The following is a 24,805-nucleotide window of genomic DNA, read 5'->3' as shown; positions in this document are numbered from 1 at the left end:
AAACATAGCAGTAAGCTCAAGCCTCCAGTGGCGTTTTTCCAGGTGCATTACAGAACACCTGAGCAGAGCTGAACTGCTTTTGAGGATGCAGCCTCAGTAATGGGAGTCCCTCCCAGTTGGAGATCCCACAGACTTTTTCTCTTCTGCAGTTCTGCAGTGGTGAAGCATTGTGTGTCCCTGCAAGCATGCATCTGTGTAGGGTGAGTCCTTCTTGTCGACTGGTGCCCGATTGCTCCATTTCCACATGAAGTTTCCACCTGGAGTTTTTCACGTCAGAGACGGGTGGGTTTTATCACTGATGATTCCTAAATCATAGTTCAAGGAGCAGTGGCCATTGGCCTACAGGAGGCTGCACATTCACGTGGTGCCGATTGTTCCTTTTTCCAGCCTGTAAAGATGCCTAGAAGCAGGATTTAAGATTCTTCCAGCATACTTTTCCTGAAAGCCAACAGGAGGACCTGCACTTTGAGCATTTTACTCTGTAGACAAGGCTAAGACTTGTACCAGCATTCCTGGATCTGATCTGTAACTGTGCATTTACCTTCAGATATCATCTTGATCTCATTCCTTCTCCGTTTGTTTTTAGGAACACGCTTTTGAAAGCAGCCAGAAGTATAAAGAAGGCAAATACATCATTGAACTAGCTCACATGATCAAGGATAATGGCTGGGATTGAATGGGAAGAGCCCAGCCCTACCAGCGTGTAAGAGAATGCCATCCAACCGAACATTATATCCAAGAGTGAGAGAGTGACTGAACGCTTGGTTCCATGCATTTAGAGGCTCTGCAGTTTGGGAGCATCTTCACACCCTTCTCCATCTTTATCGGTGACTGGCCTCTAAATTTCTGTCTCTCTGTCTCTTTGCTTTGTATCTGTTTGTGAGTTGACCCTGGCTGCTTCTCTCTCTGTTCTGGCGTTGGCTAAGAGAATGCACCGAATGCCCAACAGCCATTCCATGTTGACGAATGCTTGAGTACAAACTGAAGTTGGCTCTGTGGTGGCATTTTATCAGAAGGTCTCGGTGCGAGAGGAAGACCCGAGTTTTGGGCAGGAGAAGGTGATAGGGGGTGGGGAATGGGCCCAAAGGGAAGTCGTCAGAAGTTGAAGCTGTACTTCTCCTTTAAGTCCTGGTTAACCAAGGCTTGAAACTATCTACTTGTCTAAATGGACAGAAAAATACCTCACGGCTGCGTTCTCTCCAAGTGATAAAACCGCTGCTCCGTCGGTGGAGCTTCAGTCTACGCTGGCTGAGCACAAGTCATGAGCAGTTCCCCCCGCAAGCTGATTGCAAATCTGTGTTTTGTTTGCCATTTATGAACTTGTCTTCTTGGGGGGAGGACGTGAAGGCTGGAGAGATTCCCTGCCTCCCGTTTCTCTCGCTGGTTCAGGGTAGGTAGGCCAAACATCCCAACAGAACACAGCTGTGGGGAGCATCCTCACTGCTGGAGAAACCAAATCCTGACTCTTGACCCTTCAGACAGGAGGAGAAAACCACTTAAGGCACAAGGGGGCTGGAGCTGCAGCTTAGGAGGTATGACGGGGGGAAAACCAGCATGTGTTAGGCAAGAAAGAGGAAATCACGTAGAGGAGGATGGGGACAAACTTAGTAACACAGGGTACTTTTTGATTTCCTGGCCTCCACTGAGCATCCCTGGGGGTCTTTTACCAATCCTTCATGAGTGCAAGTAGGAAAATGCTGTTACAGAATCTGTATCTTAAATCCCAGGCCACAGCCATCAGCTCCACTCTTGGAGCCTGGCAAAGAACTGGTGTGAGTGTGGGGAGAGGAGGGAGCAGAGGAGCCTGGTGGCTGTAGCGGTGTTGCACAGGTGGATATTTCAAGCCATGAGGTATCCTCCCCGAAACCTTCCTCCCTTTTCCCACTCCCAGAAGCCTGTTGCAGGCACAGTGGGAATGGGAAAGAAAAAAAGAAATTCAACCCCTGGAATTGTCTATGCCTTGGAATTCAAAGGGAAGGGGTAAGTGTGGGCATCACAACTGCAAGGGGCAAGTCCTTCCCATTTTAATGTTTTCATTTTAATTACTGTGGACCTTCCCGTGGTGGTCAGTGGGGAAGGAGCAGTGTGTGTGTGAGAGGGGAGCTGTGTTAGACATAAATGACAATGTGAGGTTTGCTCTGCAACAGTCCAGCCAGTATCTGGTGCATAACTACAGCCTATTTAACTGCGTTAGTTTTGTCTCTCCGAGTGAATTTTCTTTTTGTTGGTGGAATTTTTTCAAGTAGGTTAATCCATTGGGGGAAATCTTTCTTAATCCAGAAGGAAAGAGTATTGTGCAGGGGTGTGTAACTCCTTATGAAACTGAAGCTTTGGAGCTGTAATCTGTTCCCACTTGCCCCCACCCCAGGAGACTCTCAGTTGGCTGGGGGCAGCAGGACGGAGGGCTGGTGCTGAGAAAGTAATTTGCTGTTAAATGAAGGGGATGTGAGCAGAGATGCTGCCTGGGGATCAGGGTGCAACTTACGTGTTGGGTCTTTGTGCTGAAGCCCAAACCTGGTGGCCCATCTAAGCAAAGACCAGTTTTTCTCTCAAACCACTTTCTTTCCAGCCTTGGAGAGAGAAGTGAGATGGAAGCTGGCCACGGCTCCTGCAGGGGATGGGCTTTGCTCACTTTGTGGCTAGCCTGTTAGGAGGTGGCTTCTGCCTTCACCCTTTCTGCTGGGGCTGTGTAACAGTTGCTTCACCTTTTGTTTCTGATGGTCTCTGCTTCCATCATCCACATTGTCTTCAGTGATAAAAATCTAATAGCAGTCAACAGTTCTGCAGTACCCTCGATCTTGTTGACTTTGGCACTGACCTGGTCCCATTTTCCTGTCCTTTGGTTGGTGATCCGGGACAATCTATTGGGGTCTGACTAGTGGGAAGTAACTTGTGTTCTGTGAAGGTCTCTTCAGGTCTCCCCAGATAAGCAGCCTTCAAACGGGTCTGGTTGGAGCTGGGAGAAGTAAGGGATAACCCCAAATCCTTAAGATGAGGTTGAGAAGAACACACAGGGGCTCAGGGTTTTATGCTGGTATTTAGATTGATTGCGTATAAAAAAGATATAAAAGGTAGGCCTGTCCAGAGGACTGCTCTGAGAAAGAACAGTTACTACAGAAAGGTACCAGATATAAATGTTTTTATCCATATATGTGGGACAAGAAAGGATGGGGATCCATTGGAGCAGGCTGGTTTTAACTGTTCAGAGGGGTTGCGCTTCAGTGGCAACCAGTCTAAGCTTGAACGCAGCAAGATCTTAATCTGGTTTTAATTAGTTTTGTCACATCAGCATCCACAGATTCACACTTGCTGAGAATCTGTCCTTAAGCCCTGATAGGGGCTGTGTCTGTGAACATCCTCAGTGCACCCAGATACTTATGGATAGAGTGACTTTCATACACTGTACAGGGAGATAAGGAAAAACAGGCTTGTGAAGCTCATTGGCTTCTCTACTGTGTGTCCACTGAATATGAAGTACTTTTTAATCCGCTGCTAACTCATCTGTAACTTGCTGTATTAAGACACATGGCGGTATTGGGAGCTGGTGACCAGACAGGATGACAAGATCTGTGTGCTGGTAGCTGCCACAGTCTGCGTGGGCTCAGGTGATGACTGGTAGGGTGATCTATTCAGAGCATAACCAAAGAACCTCAAGAACCTCGCTATCTGCATCCTTGTGGCCCTGTGGCTTGTCTGCAGCCTGTTTGTTACTATCTGGGATGGGCAAGGTGGGACCATTGTTTCCAAGCTGGAGATGTGGCCCCTGGAAACTGCCTCCTTGGGCAGGCAGTGCCTGAATGGAGAGCACCAAGTGCCCATGGTGCTGCTTCCCGTGGGTGGTATCCTCGAGAACACACGAACAGCGGTGAGATTTGCTTTTATTTTATGTGGCAGCCTCATCTCTGGCAAGCTGCATGGACCCTTGAGTTTACATGACCCCATCCACCCCAAAGCTCAGACTTGAGCAGGTGTTAAATTGTTTTGCTGTGGTGGATTACCTGGTGTGAAATCCTGACCCCTGTAATAAATATTCAGATAATAATATATAAAAAGCAGGAAAAAAAGAACCATTATCTTGTGAAATACACTCTTGTAAATAATATTTAATTTAAAAAAAAATAATATATTTGGTGCTGTTTTCTCAGAGTCCCTCCCTGAGAGCACTTTTCTGTTGTTTATAAATGATACTGTTTCCTTCTGTATTTGTTGGAAAATATATTTAAAGGGAAACAAAAAATCCTAATACACGTTGTCCTCTGAGGTTGACCCATTTTTCCTCTGGAGGTGGCAGGAGAGGGGAGCCATTCCCGCTTCCATCTGGCAGAATTGGTCTCCAGTGCAGGCGATGGCTGGGTGAGGGCAGGAGCTGATGTGCGGGATGGGAGGTAGGTGCAGGCGCCTGGGGAATGCTCCGGTGTCTGCAGTTCTGTGCTGGAGCAGCTTTTGTGGTCCGGCAGCCTGAGCCCTGGGTCACCTCGTGCTCCCACAGCAGGTGCCAGGGAGGCTCCACCTGGGCACAGCTTTCTTGAGGAGGAGACCTGGTTTGTAGGATCCGGGCCTGAAATTTTCTCTTGCACCAGTATTGGCTGGAGTGAGGTAGGTACCAAGGCTTAGAAACCAGGCTTGGGTGTAAGCTGCAGCCTCTGCATTGCTGTTCCGGTTGCTTGGGGGCAGCAGGGATGGAGGGTGGAGATTTTTAAGTAGCTGTTGTTTTTAAACTAGAAGTTCAGTCTTTGGACGTGGGTCCTGGTTTTCTCTTGGATTCTTTCCTTGTTGTTGGTTTGTTGTTTGTTTGGGGTTTGGTTTTTTGTTTTACTTTAAACCAGGCTGCTACATCCCAGACTAGAGTAAAAGTTTACCTCTGGCAGGAAGGGGGAGTTTGTTTTGTTTTCCTTTCTGTCTTTAACTTCCCTCCTTCTCCCCCTTCTTTGTTTTTATTTCATTGAGTCTCTTGTTTATCCCAAAGTGGACCAACAGCACAAGCCACTACTGTGTTTTGCTGAGCAAGGAGCTGGTTTCAGTGCTGAGCAACTCTTGTTGCACGCTCCTCAGTTCTCTGGGTTTGGTGCACATGATTTAAGAAGATACAAGAGAAAAGCCACGAAATCTGTTGTTCTTGTGATGATCAAGCAAGAACCTTCTCTGCCTGCAGGTTTCTAACTGGTGTGTGAGTGCTAATCATGCATTTCACTGCACCTCCTTGTTTTGGGAGGAGCATCATGTTTCGTGTGAACCAGTTCTTGGATGAAGAGGTGACACCCAAGACCCAGTTGGGTAAAGAGGTTGGTGAGATCCAGAGCTCAGCTCAGTGGGAAGCAGCTCTTCTCACCGAGTGAGAGGCTCAGAAATGAAATGTTCAGAAAGAATTGTTTTAGCTGGAGGTTTTGCAGGATCCTGTTCAAAAAGAGGGGAAACAAAATCATCTCGAATTCAGAAACAAGAAACCAACATATTTAAACGCAAGCAGAATGGCATTGTGTAAGGTACAACCACAAATAAGCTATTCTCATAGTTGCGAACTGTGTGTATCCTTTGGTTTGTTTTTCATAAGGAAATGGGAATGCTTTCCCCACTGACAAAGCTAAAGGACAATATTTCCAATACCAGCCTGTCTATGGATGCTCTTGTGTTTACAAATTGTGTATAATTTTATTTCTTTGATCTTCATTTTTTGGTTGGTTTTGGTTTTTTTGCATATTCTTTCAGGTCATTTGCTTCAGTAAAAAATGCAACCGTTTGTTTTCAAAGAGTTGGGTTTCACCTTCTCATGTGTTTGTACCTTGTACATAGTTCTTCAGTATTAGAGGGAGGCTATTGTTTGTCATATTTACAATATGTGGTGGTGCTCATTTGAGGAAATAAAATTTTCAAGTACTAAACCTGCTGCTCCATGTGTCTGTTGGAATCCCCTGTGCTGGGTGCAAATGTGGCTGCTCACGAACTGTGGCATCTAGCTTGAAAGGAGTCAATTTATCCTCTTTCCAACACCTGCCAGCGACCTGGCACAATCACTGCAGCACCTGGGGACTGTAGTCATGGGCATGGATCCCACTGAGCTGAGCAAAGAGATGATGTGGAGCCCCTGAAGTTTAGGATTGAGTACACGAGGAACCCACAAATGGAGCAGGAGACATTAAACTGTTTCCCATGGATGAGGGGTTTTGTCAGCACTGTTACGTGGCAGCACCCACTACAGTAGAATGGATCAAGTGTTCCCTGTGAGGGTGCTGAGGTGCTGGCACAGGGTGCCCAGAGAAGCTGTGGCTGCCCCATCCCTGGCAGTGCTCAAGGCCAGGTTGGACACAGGGGCTTGGAGCAAGCTGCTCCAGTGGAAGGGGTCCCTACCCGTGGCAGGGGTTGGAGCTGGATGAGCTTTAAGGTCCCTTCCAACCCAAACCCGTCTGGGATTCTATGAAGAAATTCCCTATGGCCAGAAAACCACCGTGGGTTTGGAAGGTTTGCTTGTTGGTAAAACTCACTTCGTAGCACCCTGTCTTGTTAAGGCATATGGCAGGAGATGCCTGTTACGGGTAAACCAAAGCTTTGGTAAAGCTGTCTGGCACGTTTGGGTGTTTGCAAGTCAAGCATCCACTGCAGGAGTTCAGCAAACAGGATTTTCCTGGTTGGATCCACACTAGTCCTGAAGCAATGAAAATCTGTGTGGGAAGCAGAGCTTGTGCTTTGGAAGGAAGGAGGGCATGCAGGGAGAGTGACCCTTCAATACTAAAATACAGAGCAGTTCCATTGAATAATGGAGGGAGCTTGTCCACCTCGGCTACAGGCTGTGACATCTCTGCCCATCACTTCTGCTGGCTGCAGCTGCAGCCTGCCACTGCTCACCTCACCTGGCAGCACTCACTTAAACACCAGAATGCCTCCTCTGCTCCCAGGTGATCGGGGTGCAGCTTTCCAGGGTCTCTGTGCCTGCAGCTCAAAAATCCATTTTCCAAATGGAAGCAGTGTTTTATTTGAGGTGGTTTGGGCTGAGCTGATGCAATCCCTCTTCATCCCAGTGCTGAAGACGGCTGGGACCTGTCCCCATGCCCTGTGCCAGTGCCCGGCCGTGCCCTGTGCTGCCACAGGCTGGCTGAGCGTCCTTAATTCCCCACGTGTCTGCAAAAGCAACTTAACCCTCTCCATAGAGGACATGGTGGTGCCAGCCGCAAAGTGCCCTGAACCCAAAGTGCAGCTCAGGCTACCGCAGGAGAGCCTGCACCTGAAGGGCTGAGGCGAGCTGGAGCAGAGCCTGTGTGGGAGGCCAGTGAGGAGCCAAGGAGGATCTGACTGCGAGCCCACGTCCCCTGCTCATAGCGAGGGCAAACAGGGTCAGCCGCTGGGGCAGTCGATACCATTGGCTGCTTGCCGCTGGCTCAAGGTAACCTGAGTTCTGGGTGTCACCAAAACTTGCATTTGCTGCTGTTGGCTCTGGATGTGTGAGCTGGGGGCTGCCGGTGGCATCCCTAAGGGACGGGAGGATGAGGCATGTGCTGCCCCCACCCGCACAGCAGGAAGGCCTCGGGCATTTCCAAGACGTGGGCCTGGTCCTTCGGGCACACGGAGGTGCCTGGAGAAGAGCAGGGTCTGGTGCGGGCGGCTCCTCACCACTGGGGCATCGCTGGGCTTGTTCCTCCAAACCCCCGGAGCTGCTGCACAGGAGCTGCTGCACAGCTTTTCCACTGGAAAAGCCCGAAGGTTCTGACCCTTCATTTCCATCAGGGGTTGTCAAGACGAGCTCCAGCAGAACAGCAGCAAACCGAGCACCTGTGTCCATGTCCTGTGTGCGCAAGGGGAGGGGTTTGGTTTCCATTGCAGTCGGCTGCTCCCACTAGGGTGAGGCCACAGGACAGTGTGGTCCGGCCTGGGATGGCTGGAGCCTCCCGTCACGCCCTGTGCCTCGAGACACGGCAGGAAGTGATGGGGTGGAAGCCCAATGCAGCTGTCCTGCCCCGGGGCCACCGGTGCCCACTGCTGCCACAGCCCAACACAGCGGGCACAGAGGGTTTGGGCTCTGACCCTTGCTGTTGCCTCCAATCTGCTACGTGATCTAGAGAGGAAAATGGAAACAGTTCTGCCATCTTTCCCTGCCTTCCCACTGAAACCTGCTCTGGGGCAGGACGCTGCCACCCTGTGCGGTGCGGGAGCAGAAATCCCTGCTGGGATGGGGAGGGAACCAGCAGCTGCTTATTCACCAAGCCAACCGAGTGCGTTGGCCATGGCACCTCACCAGCACCAAGCCACCGCCGCCTCGGATGTGAGCCCTGCCGGGAAATTCCCTCCAGGGAAAAACGGTTGTGCTCAGTACTTCCCATCCCGAGCATCCGAGTGAAAGCAGGAGGGATGACGCAGACGGAAAAGCCTCCAGCCCCATATAAGCCCCTTGGCTCTGGATGAAAGTAAATGGATGAAAGTACCATGAAAGTGGAAAAATGCCAAATCCACAGCATGGCCGAGGGCTGTGCTTGCAGGGAAGGTGAGGAGCAAACCCCGCGGCCGGGAGGTGTTGGTGGTACCCGGGCACTGCGGTGGGGTTGGGGTCTCCCCGCTCCCGGGGCCATTCCCAGCCAGGGTTTGAATGGGTTTCGCAGGGCACGGTCGCTGTTTGCCAAGCGGGGCAGTGCCCTCCCCGGCTCGCATTAGATGTGTTATTAAACTGCAATTAGAGCATAGGCAAGCCAAAGCAAGCTATTAATAGCGGGGTGCAGATAAGCTGACTCAGGCGGCAGCAGACGTGAGCTCTGGCTGCAGCTTTGCTGCTGTGAACTTGGCCCGAGGCTCCGCAGCGGGAGAGCAAAGTGGGGAGAGATGGAAGGAGGGATGGGGGGAGACAGGGATGGAGCCTCCTCCTCGGTCCCCGAGGTGCTGCCCCACGAGGTGCCAGCGCTGCGGGACCCACCGTGACCTTCACCCGCGGCTCGAGAAGGGGCCATAGGGAGCTCGGGGGCCGGGTGCGGGGCAGGTCTCGGGGCTCCTCCCAGGTCCCGGCAGGCACAGTGAGGTTTGCTTTGTCAGAAGGTGACCACAGAGCTATAGCGGAGCTACAAACACAGCAGCGCTGGTGCCCGTTAGCCCCGGCTCATGAGCAACGCTGCGCTCCTGCCGTGCTCCTGCCCCTTCCCCTGGGACACGGGAGCTGCGGGGGAGCGCTGCTGGTTCCTTCTCTGTTGTTTCCCTCATCCCTTTTCCTCCTTTCCCGGGTGAAGCGCTCAGGGTTCAGCCCCACAGACACAGCCGGGCTTCCCCGGCCCCTCTCCCGCTGGGCCCATGGCTCCAGTCCAGGCGGGGATTCTTGCTGACGGGGAGGGTTCACAGCGGCACTTTTCCTGCTGCCGACCGCGCCGGGGCTGTTTTTACCTGGCTCCAGCCTGGGGTATAAACAGAGTCAAGGCCGCGCTGCTGCTGGCCAGCAAACGCCCCACGGCCACAGGCTGGGTATGGAGATGTCACCCGGGAGGCGGTGACCCCATGGGTGCAGAGAGCGGGGGTCCCCGTGCAGGGGATGGCTGAAATAACAGAGCCCCGGTGCCACGGGGCCCCCAAAGGCACCAAGCCCCCAGTGAGCCCCATGGCTGGGCAGGTTCCCTGGGTCTTTCAGCACTGATCTGGGGGGTTGTTGTGGGCACAGACACGGGTAGGCACCTGTGAGCAGCAACAGAGACGTCCATCAGTGAGATCCCCTCTGTCTGCAACGGGGGCTTGGGGAAACGCTGCTGTGGGGCCAGGCATCCCCGACCCGCCTTCCGTGGGAGAAAGAAACACGGAGGTTTCCCAGCCCGCCCTGTTCGTATGGCTCGGGACCAAGCACCCGGCTCCCAGCACCACAGGGGACGCCTCCGCAGGCGTCGTGTTCCCCACGGGCAGGAGCTCCTGAGCGGGTGAAGGAGAACGACCCAAAAGTGGGAACGCGCCCGCGGTGAGGGGGTTGCGTGTGGGGCTTGGACACTTCACAGCAACAGCAGGCAGCGGTGGGAGCCCGCTCCTGCAGCTCTGCTTCTTGCTGGTGTTTTCTGTTCCGCTTGGATGAGGATTTCCCCATCCTCGTGCTGCTTTCATGGAGGTTTCAGGACAGGAATCCAGGTCCTCCCCGAGCCGAGACCTTGGAGGATGCAGCCCCTGAGGCGGGTTCCCCGTCTCGCCCTGTCGAGCAAGGGGGTTTGCTCCACCCCGGTGTCTTGTTCCTTTTGGAGCTTCCTGGAGATGCTGCACAAACCGGGGCGCCCTGGGGGAAGCACCAGAGCCACAAAACAGCCAAAACCGACCCTCACAAAACAGCACCGCATCCCCAAACGCTGCCCAAGGGGCCTTTGTCTCCCACCCGGCAGCTCCTCACTGACGCAGCATCGGCTGCGCCCATCACCAGGGCCTCTCCCATTGCCCAGGTGCTGCTGGCTTCTGATCTACTTCAGCTGGGAGGGAGGCTGAGAGCATCGGTGCTGCTGAAATCCTGGCTGGCTTTGTTGGTCCCTGGAATAGCAGGTGAGTGGGAAAGAGCCAGGTGGGAGCAGGTTTTATAGGGGAGGAAATGAACGGGCTGAAGGATGAGGCTCCGCTGTCTTTAATCTGAGGCCAGGTTTCTTTGTGAGTGCAGTATCAGAGCTGTTGGTTGAGCTCCTCTCCCTGTGCCCTGGCTGTCAGGGCTGCAGGAGGCGGCTGTCGCTATGGATGTGATGGGGGATTGGTAACGTGGGTCCTGCTCGAGGCCTTTGTGAAGGTGAATTTAACCTTTTAAACACATGCCTGGTGGGGACAAGCTCCCCAGGCAGCCGGGTGGCTGTGCTGCTGGCGCCCCGAGCCATTAGCACAGCAATAATAATGTCCTTTATTTAATCTCAGCCGCGTCACCCGTGGTGTTTGTGGATGTGATTGGCTGCACGTCCCTTCCCCAAGCAGCTCATCCTGACGGGTGCTGATGGCGGCTGGGGGCTGTCGGCCTGGGTTTTCAGCTCTGCTCCCACAGAAGGGGCTGCTGTTTTCCCTCCTCAGCTCCTCCCCACATCCTGATGGCCTCAGATATACGAGGGAGTTTCTTTGGCTCTGTTTGCTGTTGGCAGGAGAAGAGAAGCTCAGGGTGAATGGGACAGATCCAGTTTATGCCCCCCCTCCTGCTGCAAGCACCTGAGCAAAACCTCAGTCTCCCCCAGCTGCAGATTGCTCAGCCTGAACTGGGCTGGCTGTGCTCTTTGTACCAGGCCAGGCTTTGCCGGGTTGGGTTTATGGGAGCCACAGCCACCAGTCCCCACCGCAACGCAGCTCTGAACATCCGCGTGTGCATCCCGTGTCCAATCAAACAGAAATCTGGGAACTGGGCAAGGTTCAAGTCTTAGGAAACAACAAACCAAGCCCCCTTGCAGCAGATGCTGGCTGCTGGACAGAGGGCTTGCTCTGGATTAGCTGCCCACAAGCAAGAAAAGCTATTTTGAGCCAGAGGCCGGGAATGTTTGCGCTAATCCCAGGTGAAAGCTGATTAAGGGCTTGCAGGGGAGATTTGGAGCAAGTCCTGGTGGCACAGGGGGCCCGGCCGCATCCCCCACTGCTCCCATTGCACCGCCTGGCGAAGCCACCCCACACATCAATGATTAATGGGAGGCAAAGCACAGACCTGCGCTTCCCGAGGTGTCTGAGGGCATCGAGCCTCACCTTTGGCAGGTTTCGACACCAAGATGCTGGGGAGGGGAGAGCTCTGTGCCTCTTTCCAGGCTGATGAGCAAAGGCATCGCAGAGGCACCTGCGTTAGTGCTTCAGCAATGGGTTACCAGGACCAGCAGCGTGGCAGCGAGTGACTGTCCTGACTGTGCCCAAGGAGAACATTTACATTTTGGCCACTGTTTTCAGGGACTTGTAAACCTCTTTCCATGGGAGACGTGAGCCCCAGCCTGGGTTAGCTCTGCTGCGTGATGCAGGCACCTGATGTGGGCAGTGCCCTCGCCACGGACCACAGGGGACAGGTTTTAGGTGGGTCTTGAGGGTGCACCAGCCATTAAACTTGCAGTACAGACACAGGTTTCTTTGGAGAAGGCTCCGTGCCTCATTCCTGCAGGTTTCTCCCCTCTGCTTTGCTGCAGGTTGGGCCCTCCTGAGTTAAACACTTGACTTTTATCTGCCTTGCCCTTGCCAAGTGGCTGCACAGCCCCATCCAACAGCAGCCCCCTTGTCTGAGGCTCGCAGCTTTGCAAAGCCACAGCCCAGCAAACAGACGCTGGGCCTTGTGCATCACAGTGCACAAAACCACAGGGCTTCCTATACGTACAAAGGCTGAATTCCTCCCCCGTAGCATGCCTGGCACATCCAAAGGTGGCTGAGCGGCTCCTCCAGCTGGGTAAACATTCGGCAGGCTGGGGCTCGGCTGCAGACAGAGCTTCAGCAAACAGCACTAGGTGTAAACGCAATGTAATCTCCTTGCCAGGATAATATTTGCTTACCTCTCTGGCCACTCTTGAATGGAAAACACATTGGGAGCAGCTTGTCAGGAACTGCTTAGGTTTGATTTTCCCCTCATTTCCCCCCATCTCCCTCCAGCAGCATTGGGCTCTTGGGACGTGTTGGTTCCTTGCGGAGCTGCTGCAGCTCCACAGTAGCAGCATTGTGAAGTCTGAGGCCCTTTTAAAGACCCTGTTTCAGGTGTTTATGTGCTCTGGCACATAAATCATGCCCCAGACCATGAACCTTTCTATCTATTCATGGGCTCTCAGCATTTAAAATGTTTCTGATGGCTTGGACCTTGCTGAACAAAGAGCCCCAGAGCACATCCTCCTGCCTCCCTCCCCCAAGCCCATCCATCCCAAACCTCCACCCCAAATTTAGTCTCTGTATGAGGGGCAGTGAGCCGTGGGCTTGTCCCAGGAATTAGGGCATTTTCCTCCCAGCTTCGAAGCAAAGACCCAGGGGAACTCTGTGTGTAAATTGTTGCATGCATATATTTGCATATATCTGAATGCAATAGGTAAGCTGGGAGCAATGTTTTTATTTCATGACGTTCAACCAGCTCTGTCGTGCGCATGCATGGGCAGCTGGCAGTGAGGAACTGCACCACGACAAGCACTGGGAGCTGCAGCCACAGGGTTTAAACCATATCCTTTGTGAGAGCAACTGGAGCCCTGTGGCCTCTTGCTTACAATGTGCCCGTTTGTCTCTGGAATGCCCCCAGAAGCTCGGTGCTGGGGCTCAGGGTCCTGGTGGCTGGGGTGAGGAGGGGAGCACAGCTCCTGCTTCAGTCGCAGGGCTGCACACTACCCTGCAGCACCGGTGTCACCGCTTCTGTGCAGACTGAAGGGAAATGAAGCTCAGTCCTCGCAGGCCGGGGACACCGTGGGTTTGCATTTTTCCCTGATAACTCGTTATTTTTAGCTCCTGGGGAAGGCAGCAGGTACTCGAATCCCTTCCCCATCCCAGTGTCCTCGTCATCTGAGCAGGCGAAAGATAGGAGAAAGGACACTGCCAGCTCGGGCTGAGTGTCTGTGGCTGACAAAGGCGCAGCAGGGCTCTGCAGAGGAAACACGTGCACCACGCTGGGTTGGACATCGCTTCAGTTCAAAACCAGAGCAGCTCAGAGCTCAGCCCCATCTCCCTCCTTTCCATTGCCAGAATCCTCTTTCTTAAGTTGTTTTGCCGTGTTACATCTTCACTCCCTGTATTTGCATTTCCCTAGCGAGAAAACCCTTTCTGCTTTCCTCTCCTGTCACTGCTGCTGCCTTATTGCGATGGGGGTTTCACAGCATGCAGGGAGAGCCAGGCCAGCAAACCTGGAGGTGAAAACTGCAGACACTTGTTTGCTGGGTATTGCAGCTGCTCATGAAAACATTCCTGCTGGTATCAGGGACAATAAAGCTGGCTGGGACCAGCTGCTCCAGAAAGGAGGAAATGAAACCTGCCCATTGAGAGCTGTGAGAGCTGAGTGATGTTACGTTGTGAAGCACTGCCCTTGGTGTTTTGTACCCAGCTGGTCAGGGTGAGATCCCCAGTTCCCTGCGGGACCCCACAGGCTCCAACACCACGGGGCTGCAGGTGAACACAAGCAGAATCAGGGTCCTCTGTGTAATGTGGGTGTCGCGGGGGGGGGGGGGTGGGGGGGGTGGGTGTCTGCCTGTGGGCAAAGGGAACTGTTTCAATAACATCAATGAGAAACAAGGGCTCCTTTCACTAAAATAACCTGAACTTGGAGGTGCCGCAGTGGCTGCACCTCTTTAACGCTGCCGTCACTGCTGCATGCTGTTCTCCACTTCAAACAGGGGTTTCTTGTCTGCCCAGGGCGCCTGGTATCCTTCAGGATAAATCCTCTGCTGCAATCAGCCTCTCAGGATCCGGCACACTGGAACGAAAAAGCGAGGTTAATGTTTAATTGGGCATATTCTTCCTCTTGGAACACAGCAGCCTTGGACGGTGTTTGACACGGAGCAGATCACAGCAGCCCCAGGACTTACCTGTATTATCACAAGGTTTGCAGAGGCAGGAGGTGCGCTCGGTGCTGCGTCCATCTCGGTGTGAGCTGGGGGCAGGTGAAGAAGCCACGCGAGGCTTTGCCACCATTGCAGCTGCCTGCTGAGAAACCCAAATCCCCTCCGTGCTGCGCCCAGCTCTGCACAAAGGCTCTATCCAGCACGTGAGGGCTATGCCGGGCCTGGCATCCTGCAGCAGGAAAACCAGGCAGATGTCGGGGCTCAGCTGAGCCAGGGCACAGGCTGCACAGGGTCCCAATCCAATCACTTCCAGCCAGATCCAGTAATGAGCCCTGCACCGGCACGCACGGCTTCCACATTCCACTGCCAACCTCCTGCTGCTGCTCCCTGTTAGAGATATAACTCACCGGGGCCCTGCGGGGCTGAGCGGTACCCAGCTCTGCTCCTGATGCATATCCAAGGGCACGGGAGAGTGTGAGCAGAGCAGCACCGGCTTCACCACAGCCAGGGGAAAAGGGAAGCTAACAGGTTTGCCAAGAGCCACAGGGCATGGCCGTGGCCGAGGTAGAGCATCCTCCAGCAGGTGAACTCATTATCCAAGGAGCAGAGCATCATTTCTGTGGGGAAGCAGTCACTATTCGTATTTTGCAGGCTGTTCCTGTACGGTTATGGCCATGTATTTGTAAACAGGGTGTGTTTCTGCCAGCTGTTGCAGCTGCTTTTTCCTCTTCTATGGCAGGAGGAGCAGGCACACGATAGGGGACAAACCCCTCTCCTTGCAGAGCTCTGCCTGCATGACATGGGCTGTGTGTGACCTGCCCCACAGCCCCGGTGCTGTATTATTCTATTGCTGACAGAGATTGCTTCAGCCGGGGTCGACACTGGATGCTGCAAAGGGAGAATTACACAGCGGTGCTGATGGCAACACCATCGTCCCCCAGGGCCGTGCCCATGGAGTACTTGGGCTTTGCTCACCCATGGGGCATGTGGGGATGGCCAGTGGCATCGTAGAGGGATGCTTCAGTGCAGCATGAGGGACGCCCCAGGCTGCTCTTTGATGAATGAGCCGTACCCTCGGGTTTCGGGTGGTGTGGAAGATTGATTTCTTGATTAAAGTCTAACGTGCGGTATAATTAAGGAAATCCTCCCGGTTCAGAAAGTCATTAGGAGATGATTAATTGGGATGAGGCTGGGAACTGCCTCCTGCAGAGCAGCCCGTGCATGGCTGCTGCAGCCCAAGGACCACAGGGTGCCTGGGCTGCTGGTAGCCACCGGGAAAGCCTGGGCTCACTCTGCAAACCAGCCTGGCAAGCGGTATTCAAGGTCCCTTTGACACTCTGTCCATTAGCAGATTAAGGCCTTTCACTTCAAAACATTTCATTAAACGAAATGGTCGTGCTTCAGCTGCCGAGTCCCAGAAAGCCAGGGCTCTCCTTCCATCCCACACTGCTGCCTGCGGTGGGATCCAGCCCTCCCCGGTGCCATAGCCATCCTGACACCTCTTAGGCACCCATAATGCAGTCCTGACCACACAGCTTCTTTTCCTTGATCATCTCTCCAGTTCTTGCATTTGTTTCATTTGTGAGGAGAGCAGAGGCAGCAGCTGCTCTGAGGGTCTTCTTGTTGGCTTGCAGAGAGATGGCAGGTTAATACAGACATAGGAAGTTGAGGCTGGGGACTGGTGTCTGCATCACAAGCTACTTTTGTTCTTGAAATGGTAACTGAATTCTAAATTGTAGGTCTGTCAAATAGGTTGTGTGGAAAGATCAATGCACATTAGAGAGAGGGGACCATGCTTCAAGACAGAAAAAAGAATTAGGGAAAATCAGTAATTCAGCCTGTCGGGGTGCACCAGCAAGAGTTATTAGCACATAATAATAATTAACACATGATGTCTGATGAGCTTTGCCTGTGAAAATCATTATGGGTGGAGGAAATTTCGGTTGCACAGCTGCTTCAGTGAGCTCTTTGTAGAGTTCAGCTACACTTGATAATGAGATGGAGTTTAGGCCCAATGGTTGAGTACCGAATGGGGAAAAAAACTTATTCTGCATTTCAGTAATAAGAGTTTTCTTTTTAACTTCTCCCCTCTTCCCCCCCTTCCTTTGAGAGGGTAAATGGAGCCTGGAGAGCTGGAGAAGTGCCTGAGTACCGTGCTCATAGGGCTGGGGTGCTGAGGCACCTCCTGTTGTAGGGGCTTTTTATGGCCACACTGAAATTGTGTTTAGATGGCTCTAAGTAATGGGCTTAAATGGATTTAACAAGATGTGAGCACCCCAAGATCTTCCTTTCCCTTCCACAGCACCCTGCAAAGAGCACTAAATGGTGCTTGGAGCCCTGGATGCTGCTCTGTCCCAGGCACTGACTGCAGCTTGCTAATTGACCTCCTCCTCTGGCAGAACTGCAACAGGGAAGAAGATGCCCTGCCCTGCCAGTCCAGCCTCCCTTGTGCCCTGTTGGGTTGTTCTTCTGTGCAAGCTGAGGAAAAGAAACAAAGTTAACTACTAGAGAGTAAAATTAAATCTACCATGAAAATGCATGACTCCAGCATTACATCCGCAGTCTCGTCTTGCCCAAAGGGGAATGCAGTCTGGTCATGCTCTCAGGATGGAGCCCACATACACATTGTAAAATGCACATTTCTCGTGAGCTACTGGGGCTCTGGTTTCCACATCTTGTGAGATGGCATTAAAAATTACTGCTGTGGGTTGTTGTGCTTAGGAGGGTTTCCTTCCCTCCTGCAGCTTTGAGGAGGGAGTGGGTCTGTGTCTATGGGTTTTCAATGGAATGAGCTTCCCCAATATCCAATATTACTTGAAAAAGTGGGATTTCTATCATCTCCCCCGTGAGGAACACAGGGAGCTCTTCAGGGGTTTCTGTACAACAGGTAAATCAAACCCACTGACGCTATCATCATTACTCACTCCTCCACCAGAGCAGGTGTGCACTGCCTCAGCAGCACCCATGTGTTGTTTCCATCACTATGGGCGCTGTCAACCCTCCAGGCACCTCCTTGCAAGCCACTCGCACCACAGGCACTTCAGACCATCAGCTGCAGGATGGATCTAGTGCTGGAATGGCTTTATTTCAGCAAGTGAGTGTGAGATCAAGCGGCTCCAGGAGGTCCCCCACTGCCTCTGTTCCTATTTTCTGTCTGTCATGCAGCAGCGGGTTGGAAGGCAGCAGTTTATGTCCAATTAATTCAATCAGAAGAGCATCACTTAGCAATTCCCACTGCAGTTCGCTGCTAGGTACAAAACGTCCTGGACCAGAAGGAACTCTGCCCTGAAGCACTTGGAGAAGTAAAGGCACTGCTGGAGGACAGTGAGTTACCTGGTGCTGCCCAGCTCCAGGGGGGAGATGAGGAGGAGCCCGTGAGTCTGCTTATCCCAGGCTGCTGTTTGATTCCTGAGGGAACAGGCTGCTTGAAGGGCTGCAACTGTCCTGTGCGTTGGGTGCACACCACACCTTCCCCATGCAAATCCTCCCCAAACCCGGGAGGGAAGCCTGTGCCTGAGGAGCTGCTGCAGAGTTCCTTGGTTTGGGGTTGCTCTTGGGTTTCTAAGGACAGGGTTTATGCCACCGAGCCAGGAGAGCCCGCAGAGAGCTGTGATGGATGATGCTCCCCTCTGAGGTGCTCTGAGGGTGGTTAAGGCAGGGATTTCCCTGCTGTCTGCTGGGTCTCGTGCCTCTGAAAGCTTTAAATATATATACATAAGCCCTGCATTTTCTAATTGCTCTTTCAGAGATAAGGAAGGGTAGGAATGGAAAGCAACCACGTGGCCAGTTTGCTGATCAGTTGCAGCATGGAGAAAGGTGCCTTTTGACCTCGTGTTGCATCTTAAGTATATGCTGGAAGGAGAGGCCTGAAAACAAAATGACAATAACCAGTGCAAGATGTGACCAAAGAAACACTGCAGCAAAAAGCCTGCTAAAGAATCCCTTGAATCACAAGTATGTGGGGGTGGGGGCCGCTGGAGAAAGGGGGAAAATATGACAAATTTGGGGGTTTTGTTTGGGTTGGGTTTTTTCAACAAAAGATAAAGCAGAATCGAACTGCACCCCCCCCCGCACTCGCCAGTGGTTTAAAATCCATGGCACACAGTGAACTGAGCCAGTGCAGAGCCCCACGTTGTGAGGTGTGGAACCAACAAGCAATATTTCCCTTTCTTTAAAGCCATTATGAACCATTTTACTGGAGCACACTCCTGCATCTCAATTAAACATCACAAAGTGCAGGAGAAGGGGAGGGAAAAAAAGAGATTTTTAAATCCTCATCAGCCAAGTGATTCACCCAGGGTTTGCTCCGTGACGGAGAACATTTAAATCCTGGGGTGGGTGGTGGATTCAGGTGGCAAAGCAGCTGGAAAGAAGCTGAGGGCCGGTGGTGCCAAGGAGGAGCGTGAGGGTGCAGCGCTGCAATACCAGTGAGAGATCAAACTTGAACCCACGTGCTGCAAAAAGACCTAATCCCAGATGCAGCCTCCATTCTCAAGGTCATGATGTTCTGCTTCAGGGTGTAGGGCACAGTATTTCTGACATTTTTCCAAATTAAGGGACATAGCAGCACAAAGCCTGAGTATCTCCTTGGCTTTTTGCTGCCTTTTGCCTGATCTTGGAATACTACTCCAGAGGCTTGTGTCTTTAAGCCAGGAAACCAGGACTTTACATAAATGCTGAGAGCTATCCATCTTACAGGATAGTAAGTTAAAACTGGATGTTTGCTGAAAGGTGTGTGGTACATAGTGAAAAAAGCTGTGCTGGAGGTAGGTGTCTACCTTGTCCAGGCAAGGATGGATCCAGCCTTGGGCTGCCAAGGGCTCAGGAGCTTCAGGTTCTACCTGGGCTGTTTAATGGCAGGTCTGGATAGGGCACAAAGGTCTACAGCACAGAAGGTAGCTAATGCTCACCCAACCCTGGCAGTGAGACAAGGGTGTATTTTCAGGCATTAAAGGTACTCTGAGGTTCATACACCCAGTTGTGCTAAATACTAAATTTCTTACCCAAAAAAAAACTATAATCCAACCAGTTCAAGAATTGCCCTAGTGTCAGTGTACATATGCAGGGACCAGTGTGCACAGCATCAGCCATCAGGGAGTAAATCTAATTGAAACACAGCAAAACATACAGTTCTTATGCTGAACTCATTAAATCTTTGGCTAAGCTAAAAAGGCAGAGTGAATAATGTTTTTAATATGCTCAAGAAATCCTCCACGTCAGATGAGATCAGGAGAAGCCATTAGTGAGGATGGACAGGGATTCTTCTCCAAACAAAGGCTGATACTGAGTAATTGCAATCCTATAAACAGAGCATTTGCTTCAAAAAATGAACAATTTACCCAGCATCTGGGGAAGCATCAGAACTTGGTGTTTAATGTAAAGGTAGATGGATTGAAAATAATTAGGACCCTTACAGTTTCACACTTACTTTTCTAATCTGCATTGTACTGGAGCCATTATGTATTTAATGGGTTTGTTCTGCACTAATGGGAACAGTATCGCCAAACTCCATTTACACTCAGACACCAGCCTTCAGCAGCTTTGTCCTTTTGAATTAAAGGTTAGAGATGAAGCTTTTTCTGAATATGCCCACTATTATTTTTCATAACAGCCTAAAAAGCTGCTTGCTTTACAGATTAAGTTCTTTTTCCTACATCAAATTGCAGAAAAACCCCTGTAACTTAATATAATATTTAACACAGAGAGTTACTGCAGGTTTTTATTAGCTCCTAACAGCAGAGGAGCACTTGAGTGACTCTCAAATACCAGTTAACCCTCAAAACACCACAGAAGTCCCCAAGTGTTTCAATAACAACTTTATGGGGAGCAAAAAGAGGTGGGTCAATTTAGTGGCCAACCCATGAATCTGCCTCCAAGTACCTTCCCAGATTAGCTGTTAGTCAACTAGCCATACATCTCCTTCATTTAATGTTGTGCTATAAATCCCAGCATTCCCTTCGAAGAAGTGAGTCCGTGCTGGGCTAGCAGTCGTCCTTGCTAGTAATGGACTCAAGCTGCAAAATTTGGATTCAAATCTCAGAGCTGTTTGGATTTAGGATTTTAACTTGCCCGCTATAGAAATAAGAAACAGATGGCATTTGCAGGCCTGTTTGGACTCCACACTTCTCATAAGGTCAGTGTTGTTTAAGTCAAGTCAGATTTTAAATCAGATTAATTTCTGCCTCTGCCTCTCTGCCTGTTGCACTAATGGCACACACCAGCACAAAGTATCCCCAGGGCTGGAATCCTTAAAACACCAAGGACATTCTCTGTTATCTCAGAAAATAAACATTACCGTTGGTTCTGCAAGTGATGTGAAATTAGTGGCAATTGGGAATGTTTGTAGTCAGGGCCGGAAAGGTCCTCACCGTGCATTTATACATCAAAGTTCCCAGATTTTTAGAACTTTCTAGCTGAGGACTCTACAGTATTTCTTTTTCAGCTAATAATGGTTCTGTGAGACACATGGAAGTGCAGGGCTTGATATATTCTTAGCAATTTACACCAAAAAAACATCTTGCCTCAATTTATCGAGCAGACTCTGCTCCTTGAGGCAGACCTGGCAGACCGATCCTGCCCGAATGGCTTCCCAAAGGAAGCTGGGGCTTTGTCATCTTTTCAAATCGAGTCTAGGTATCTTCCATTTGGAAGCATCGCTTCAGCTGAACAAATTACTAAATTTAGTATTGAAATAACTGGCTCAAGCTACATTTTGAAGGTCAGATTAGAGTATCTAATAGTCCTGCCTGGCTTTCAGATCTAAATACCATTTTAAATAAGGCTGTTGAGCAAGTTACTCTCTCCGGTGGTGTACGACCCTCCATGGTTGGTTTGTTCTGGTGTATTGCTCACTAGTAAGACAGAAATTCTGCCATCCCTTGGAAAGGAAAATTTCACTTGTTCATGATGGCTCCTGATGTGGAGATGACTTTAGCTGGAAAGAGGGATTTACAAAAGCATAGTGCTAAAGATTTGCAGACGGGTGTTGCCTCAAGTGCTGTGCAACTAATACACATGCCAAGAGATCAGCAAATCATGGGCAAGATAAATAAGGTGCTGTTCACAGGGTGTCTGTTCGACAGGCCTGCTGCTTTTGTCATGGATACACAAAACTGCAGTATCTAGTAAGAAAACTCTTTAACGTTGGTTGAGCCTAACTGTCAGACCAGCTGAGACAAGGACAGTGCCTGGGGACACAGCAGCTACGATGCTGCAGGGAATAAAGAGCTAAGGAGGGCTAATGTTTGGTCTATAAAGGCTTCCAGCCTAATGTAGGATTAGTGGAAAGAAAATGGACTGCACATTAAAATTCATGAAGGAGTACAATTTAAGATCCATGAATAACAAGGCCACAATTATGCAGGGGATTCGGTTTTGTTTTTGTTTTTCCAGATCTGGTGGAAGAAATGAAGTCATTGCCAGGACATGTGTGGCTGCCACGTGCTCTGCCCTTGTTGTGGGGTGCTGTGGACCCCCATGGTTGATGATACTGAAGAGTTAAACACAGGGACCAGAGGAAATTGGGAAATGCGACCTCTGGTCTGTCCATTCACGTCAAAAATACTTGAGTTGTTTTTTTGGTGTGATAGGCCTGTTTGTTTGTCCTTGGGTCTCAGAGATGAGTCTCTGGTAAGGAGGAGCTTCAGTGCTGGTTGGGTCTAGCCAAACTTCTTAACCTGGGGATGTGACACTTGGGCATCTCTCACTTTGCACACCCTCTGTGACACATGTAACCTTGGCCAAGTCACTTAATCTTCTGGTGCCCAGCTCCCCCCTGCAAAACGAACTGACCCCAGACCGAAGGGTGTAAGGGATGAGGTTACTACTGATATGGGAGGTGAGACAGCATCAGTGGTAAGGGATGGAAGATTTTCATACTTGCTTTTTTTTTGTCTTAATTAAGCTACATGAATCTGAGGTCCTTCAAAATGAGTCTGTGGAAGGCAATTACCCTGTAACCACCAGTAAGCCTTTAACTGCAGTGTGTGGTGAGGGCTGTGGGAAGGGGAGGGAGGCAATGGGTGTCTCCACCACCATCTGATTCTGGGAAACATTGAGGAGATCTAGCTTTTTTAGTGACTAGCTTTTAAAGAAAAGGTCATGCCAGGGGTTAATTCTTCACCCCGTGCTCCCCTCCGTGAGGGCAGAGGCTGGGAAAGCAGTCAGCTGCTTTTATTCTCTGGTCTTAATATAGAACAAAAGGGTAGTATTTTGTCCTAGATTTAACAGTTGGGGAAATAAAACTCCTCTGGGTAGAAGGAGATGCTGTCACATACAAGAGGACAATTCCAGGATAGTTTAGGACATCTGCTTATTTTACAGTCACAGAAATACATTTAAATCACAGCCATGGTACACTCTAATGGGAATATAGAGCCTAAGTGAATTATTGATTATTTTGCCCATTTGATAAGGAAGTCAGAAGAGAAATTATGTCTAATATACAAAAATAGATTAGAAGCCTCCCATGGGTTGTAAGAGAAGTGCAAGCATGAGAAGGTCTTAAAATAGCCATCAGCTTTCATAACTGCAGGTATAAAAGGCCTTGAATTAGTGAAATTGGAGATACGGAGACATGGGTCTTGTCCAAGCCTGGTGGATGTTTTTGCCTTGATGGCTCTCAGTAGCTGGGCTGTCTGCTAACTGCCCATAAGTAGCTGCCTGCCTTCATCTTCTGAGGTGAGCGTGGGAAGAAAATGTCCCAATTTAACATGAAAATCTCAGGCACCATTTAAAGACTGAGGTATTCTCCAGTCTCCCCCACCCCAGTCTCCGGGGAGACTGTTCCCATGCCATTCTGCATGTATATTTCTGTACAGAGAATTTCAGCGATCCAAGAGCTGCTTGAGGATTGCTGTAAAAGCTTTTTTAAAACCACAGAGAGTGCACATCTTTGGCAGTGGCTTTGTACAGGCATCACTGAAGTGTGTCCAATAGTCAGCTCCTCACCTGTCTGGTTCGTGAGTACGGGCTGACGGATGGACGGGTGGATGGACCGTGTTCTGTGTGAGAATGCAAACAGCTGAGCCAATGCCTAATCTGAGCCAAAGCCTAATCCTCCCGCCAGCCTGTGACCTTTTTATTCAGACATGCACCCGGCAGGAGCAGCAATCATTCACATACGTGGCCTCAGAAACAGCTGCAGAGCTGACACTGCAGTTAAATTTAAAAAGGGTGATGCCTGTGGACGTGTGAGGGTGGTAAATGAACAAAATCAATTGCTAGCCTGTCATAGACCAGCTTGAAAGAAATTAAAACCCCAGGCCTTTAAGAGTAACATTTCAGGCTTGCAGTGAGTATGCCAGGTCTCTTGTGCTGAAGACAATGAGGTTTGTGCAGAAATGTTTGAGGAACGGGGACACAGAGACCCAAATCTGTGACTGTGGTTCACTGTATGTCAGGGCTATCACTGTGGCCATGTGCAGGCTGAGCTATGGAACCCTCGGAGGTGCTGGCTCAGGAAGGAGTAAGGGTTACAGCTTCAGTGCAAGCTGTGCAGGGTTGTCTGGCCAACAGCAAGTGGAACAGCAATTGCTGCAGCAGTTCTCTTAGCCTTTGTGCCGGCAGCAGCTAAGTGAGATCTGGCTGAGGAGCTTCTACAGGGGCTGTGTCACGCGCAGGATTGCAGCTGAGATGTGCTTTCATGGTAGACTGACACTGCAAATCCTCTCTCAGCACAGAAATACTGGTATTTCATGCTGGCAGAGCAATTCCTAACCTGGATCTGACCATACACTGTCTCTTGCCACCTGCTGAACAAAACAAGCTAAGTCAATAGAAGTGCAGATAGCTGCCAGCACTGTATTTCCTGCAGCCTTTTTCAGCAGAAACCTCTGAATGCAGTTATGAGTAACCTGGCTATCCTGGCAGAAGGTTGCTCTCTAGAAATTGCTGTTTTCCATGGAGCTGAACACAAGGAAAACCTCTTCATTATGTAGGAGAAAGGCTAAAGCAGCTGACTCTCTCTTCAAAAAGAAGCAGTTTTTAACAAGCAGAGCAAAATTTGAAACAAAACTTGCCAATTTGTAAATGTTTTGTAGCCCGGCACTGTAAGATAGCAGATGGAGGTGTAAAAGGGGCTTTGTTTTTTTGCTGTGTCTAACACCTTCTTTCTACAGTGCTCATCCTCTGCTTTAAGAATGACGCTTTCTCAATAATGACTCACAAGCCAGTGTCACAAAAATCCTGGCTGTCAGAAGAACTGCTGGTTGTCTGACAGGAGTGCAGCTTGCAGGGAACATTGGTTCATTCTGCTTGTCTGTACTGAAATCACAGCTTGGGGATCTTTCTTCTAGAAAGTGGCCCTACTCAGAGATTCCAGGCACAAGGCAATTATCTGCCTTCACTCGCTCAATGTAATTAATAGATGTGGTTTTCTTCACAGGCACCAAGGGATGCCGTGTGCATCATGGAAT

The 24,805-nt window shown here is 50.6% G+C and overlaps 1 protein-coding gene across 2 annotated transcripts in view; it reads left to right on the top strand.

Moving 5' to 3' along the window:
* The window catches only part of YPEL2 (yippee like 2), a 78,766-nt gene extending 72,887 nt beyond the window's left edge, over positions 1-5,879 (top strand). For both annotated transcript variants that reach the window (XM_061470570.1, XM_061470569.1), the window contains exon 5: positions 587-5,879. In XM_061470570.1, the coding sequence (XP_061326554.1) occupies positions 587-676 (90 nt within the window). In that variant the 3' untranslated portion in view covers positions 677-5,879. The remainder of the gene's footprint in view (positions 1-586) is intronic.
* The last annotated feature ends 18,926 nt before the right edge of the window (positions 5,880-24,805 follow it).

Source organism: Pezoporus flaviventris, unplaced genomic scaffold (genome assembly GCF_033815535.1).
Source record: "Pezoporus flaviventris isolate CSIRO_AGI_PZ_B2104156 unplaced genomic scaffold, CSIRO_AGI_Pfla_v1 ptg000063l, whole genome shotgun sequence".
In the NCBI taxonomy this organism is placed as follows: Eukaryota; Metazoa; Chordata; class Aves; order Psittaciformes; family Psittacidae; genus Pezoporus; species Pezoporus flaviventris.
This window is presented reverse-complemented; position numbering and strand designations above follow the sequence as displayed.